The following is a 2,749-nucleotide window of genomic DNA, read 5'->3' as shown; positions in this document are numbered from 1 at the left end:
CGAGGGGTCCCTTCCGGAGGTGCTGGGAGCGCTGGACCGGCTCCGCTACCCCAAGGACAGGATCTCACTATGGTGAGGAGAGGTCGGGAGATAAGGCTCTGTGGGCGGCCAGGAGAGTTCACCTGTGTCCAGGGTCAGAGGTGACATTTCTGGTCAGTGGGTGTCGCCTGTGGTCAGGCGGGGGAGGATGGGGGGGGTCTTCGGTGTCAGGTGGGGGAGGATGGGGGGGGTCTTCGGTGTCAGGTGGGGGAGGATGGGGGGGGTCTTCGGTGTCAGGTGGGGGAGGATGGGGGGGGTCTTCGGTGTCAGGTGGGGGAGGATGGGGGGGGTCTTCGGTGTCAGGTGGGGGAGGATGGGGGGGGTCTTCGGTGTCAGGTGGGGGAGGATGGGGGGGGTCTTCGGTGTCAGGTGGGGGAGGATGGGGGGGGTCTTCGGTGTCAGGTGGGGGAGGATGGGGGGGGTCTTCGGTGTCAGGTGGGGGAGGATGGGGGGGGTCTTCGGTGTCAGGTGGGGGAGGATGGGGGGGGTCTTCGGTGTCAGGTGGGGGAGGATGGGGGGGGTCTTCGGTGTCAGGTGGGGGAGGATGGGGGGGGTCTTCGGTGTCAGGTGGGGGAGGATGGGGGGGGTCTTCGGTGTCAGGTGGGGGAGGATGGGGGGGGTCTTCGGTGTCAGGTGGGGGAGGATGGGGGGGGTCTTCGGTGTCAGGTGGGGGAGGATGGGGGGGGTCTTCGGTGTCAGGTGGGGGAGGATGGGGGGGGTCTTCGGTGTCAGGTGGGGGAGGATGGGGGGGGTCTTCGGTGTCAGGTGGGGGAGGATGGGGGGGGTCTTCGGTGTCAGGTGGGGGAGGATGGGGGGGGTCTTCGGTGTCAGGTGGGGGAGGATGGGGGGGGTCTTCGGTGTCAGGTGGGGGAGGATGGGGGGGGTCTTCGGTGTCAGGTGGGGGAGGATGGGGGGGGTCTTCGGTGTCAGGTGGGGGAGGATGGGGGGGGTCTTCGGTGTCAGGTGGGGGAGGATGGGGGGGGTCTTCGGTGTCAGGTGGGGGAGGATGGGGGGGGTCTTCGGTGTCAGGTGGGGGAGGATGGGGGGGGTCTTCGGTGTCAGGTGGGGGAGGATGGGGGGGGTCTTCGGTGTCAGGTGGGGGAGGATGGGGGGGGTCTTCGGTGTCAGGTGGGGGAGGATGGGGGGGGTCTTCGGTGTCAGGTGGGGGAGGATGGGGGGGGTCTTCGGTGTCAGGTGGGGGAGGATGGGGGGGGTCTTCGGTGTCAGGTGGGGGAGGATGGGGGGGGTCTTCGGTGTCAGGTGGGGGAGGATGGGGGGGGTCTTCGGTGTCAGGTGGGGGAGGATGGGGGGGGTCTTCGGTGTCAGGTGGGGGAGGATGGGGGGGGTCTTCGGTGTCAGGTGGGGGAGGATGGGGGTCGTAGGTGTCGCGTGCAATCAGGTGGGGGTCGCAGGTGTCGCGTGTGGTCAAGTGGGGGGAGGTTGAGGGTCATAGGAGGATCTCTGTGGTCAGGAAGGGGTGGGGGGTGTCGTAGGTGTCACGCGTGGTGGTGGGTCATGAGTTTTATATGTGGTCAGGTGCGGGTATGGGGTCCTAGATATCATGTGTGTTCAGGGGGTCGGGGTCCTAGGTGTCACGCGTGGTGGGTCGTGGGTTTAGGTCTAGGTGTCCCGTGTGGTCAGGTGGAGGGATGGGGTCCTAGGTGTCACGTGTGGTCAGGTGGAGGGATGGGGTCCTAGGTGTCACGTGTGGTCAGGTGGAGGGATGGGGTCCTAGGTGTCAGGTGGAGGGACGGGGTCCTAGGTGTCACGTGTGGTCAGGTGGAGGGATGGGGTCTTAGGTGTCACGTGTGGTCAGGAAGGGTTTGGTCGCCCTTCGGTCGGCTGTACCACTGATGTGATCGGGGAGATTGGCCCATACGAGCTCCTAGAGGGCCCCGGCAGGGACAGTTCTGAGGGGCCCACCCATAACGGGGGTCCTTCCACCACATACATTGTAGCTGGACGTGTTTCAGATGTTTGTCTCTCTTCTGATTGGTCCGCAGGGTGGCCACCGACCACAACTTCGACAACACGAGCAGCATGCTGCGAGAATGGCTGATCAACGTCCAGAGCCAGTACCACCACGTGGAGTGGAGGCCTCAGGACCACCCCAGGTACGACCACAGCCAACTGCCCGGCTAGCTCAGTCGGTAGAGCATGAGACTCTTAGGCCCCGTTCACATATAGCGAATTGTCGCGCGATTTCCGCCGCGATATCGCGAGAAGTCGCCGGCCGATGTTATTCAATGGAGCTGTCTTAACTCCATGTCGCTCGTCGCGGTCGCAAGTCGCTTCTACCGGACCCTTTTTTCGGCGGATTTTGCGCGATTTTACTTTTTTCCTATGGAGCCCGACGGGGAAGGTCGCGCTACCGTCGCTGGAACGTCGCCCCGAAAGTCGCGCTATCCCGGCCGTGCGGATCCGCTGCAAAAGGTATGTCGCTATATGTGAACGGGGCCTAAATCTCAGGGTCGTGGCTTCGAGCCCCACGTTGGGCGAGTAGCTTTTTTTAAATTTTTAATTATTATATTTTATTATATGACAAGTTGATAAAAGACAAAGATGAGAGCAGAGTCCGGATCACTTATTCCGTTCATTGGCAATCGAAGTAAATCAGGACTTCCCACGTGTGTGACTCTGTCATGCTGAGCCGAAGGATTCAATCATTCCCTAGTCAGTGACTTCAACTGCTGAAACAAGAGACGGACAT

At 62.6% G+C, this 2,749-nt stretch overlaps 1 protein-coding gene across 1 annotated transcript in view; it reads left to right on the top strand.

Moving 5' to 3' along the window:
* The first annotated feature begins 6 nt into the window (after positions 1-6).
* COLGALT1 (collagen beta(1-O)galactosyltransferase 1) overlaps positions 7-2,749 on the top strand; it is a 35,016-nt gene continuing 32,273 nt past the window's right edge. Inside the window, exons 1-2 of the mRNA XM_018569405.1 lie at positions 7-72; positions 2,043-2,153. Coding sequence (XP_018424907.1) covers positions 2,080-2,153 — 74 coding nt within the window. The 5' untranslated portion in view covers positions 7-72; positions 2,043-2,079. The remainder of the gene's footprint in view (positions 73-2,042; positions 2,154-2,749) is intronic.

This window comes from Nanorana parkeri, unplaced genomic scaffold (assembly GCF_000935625.1).
Source record: "Nanorana parkeri isolate BGI_ZX_2015 unplaced genomic scaffold, ASM93562v1 scaffold1330, whole genome shotgun sequence".
Taxonomy (NCBI): domain Eukaryota; kingdom Metazoa; phylum Chordata; class Amphibia; order Anura; family Dicroglossidae; genus Nanorana; species Nanorana parkeri.
Note: the sequence above shows the minus strand (reverse complement) of the source record. Positions and strands in the feature narration are given on the sequence as shown.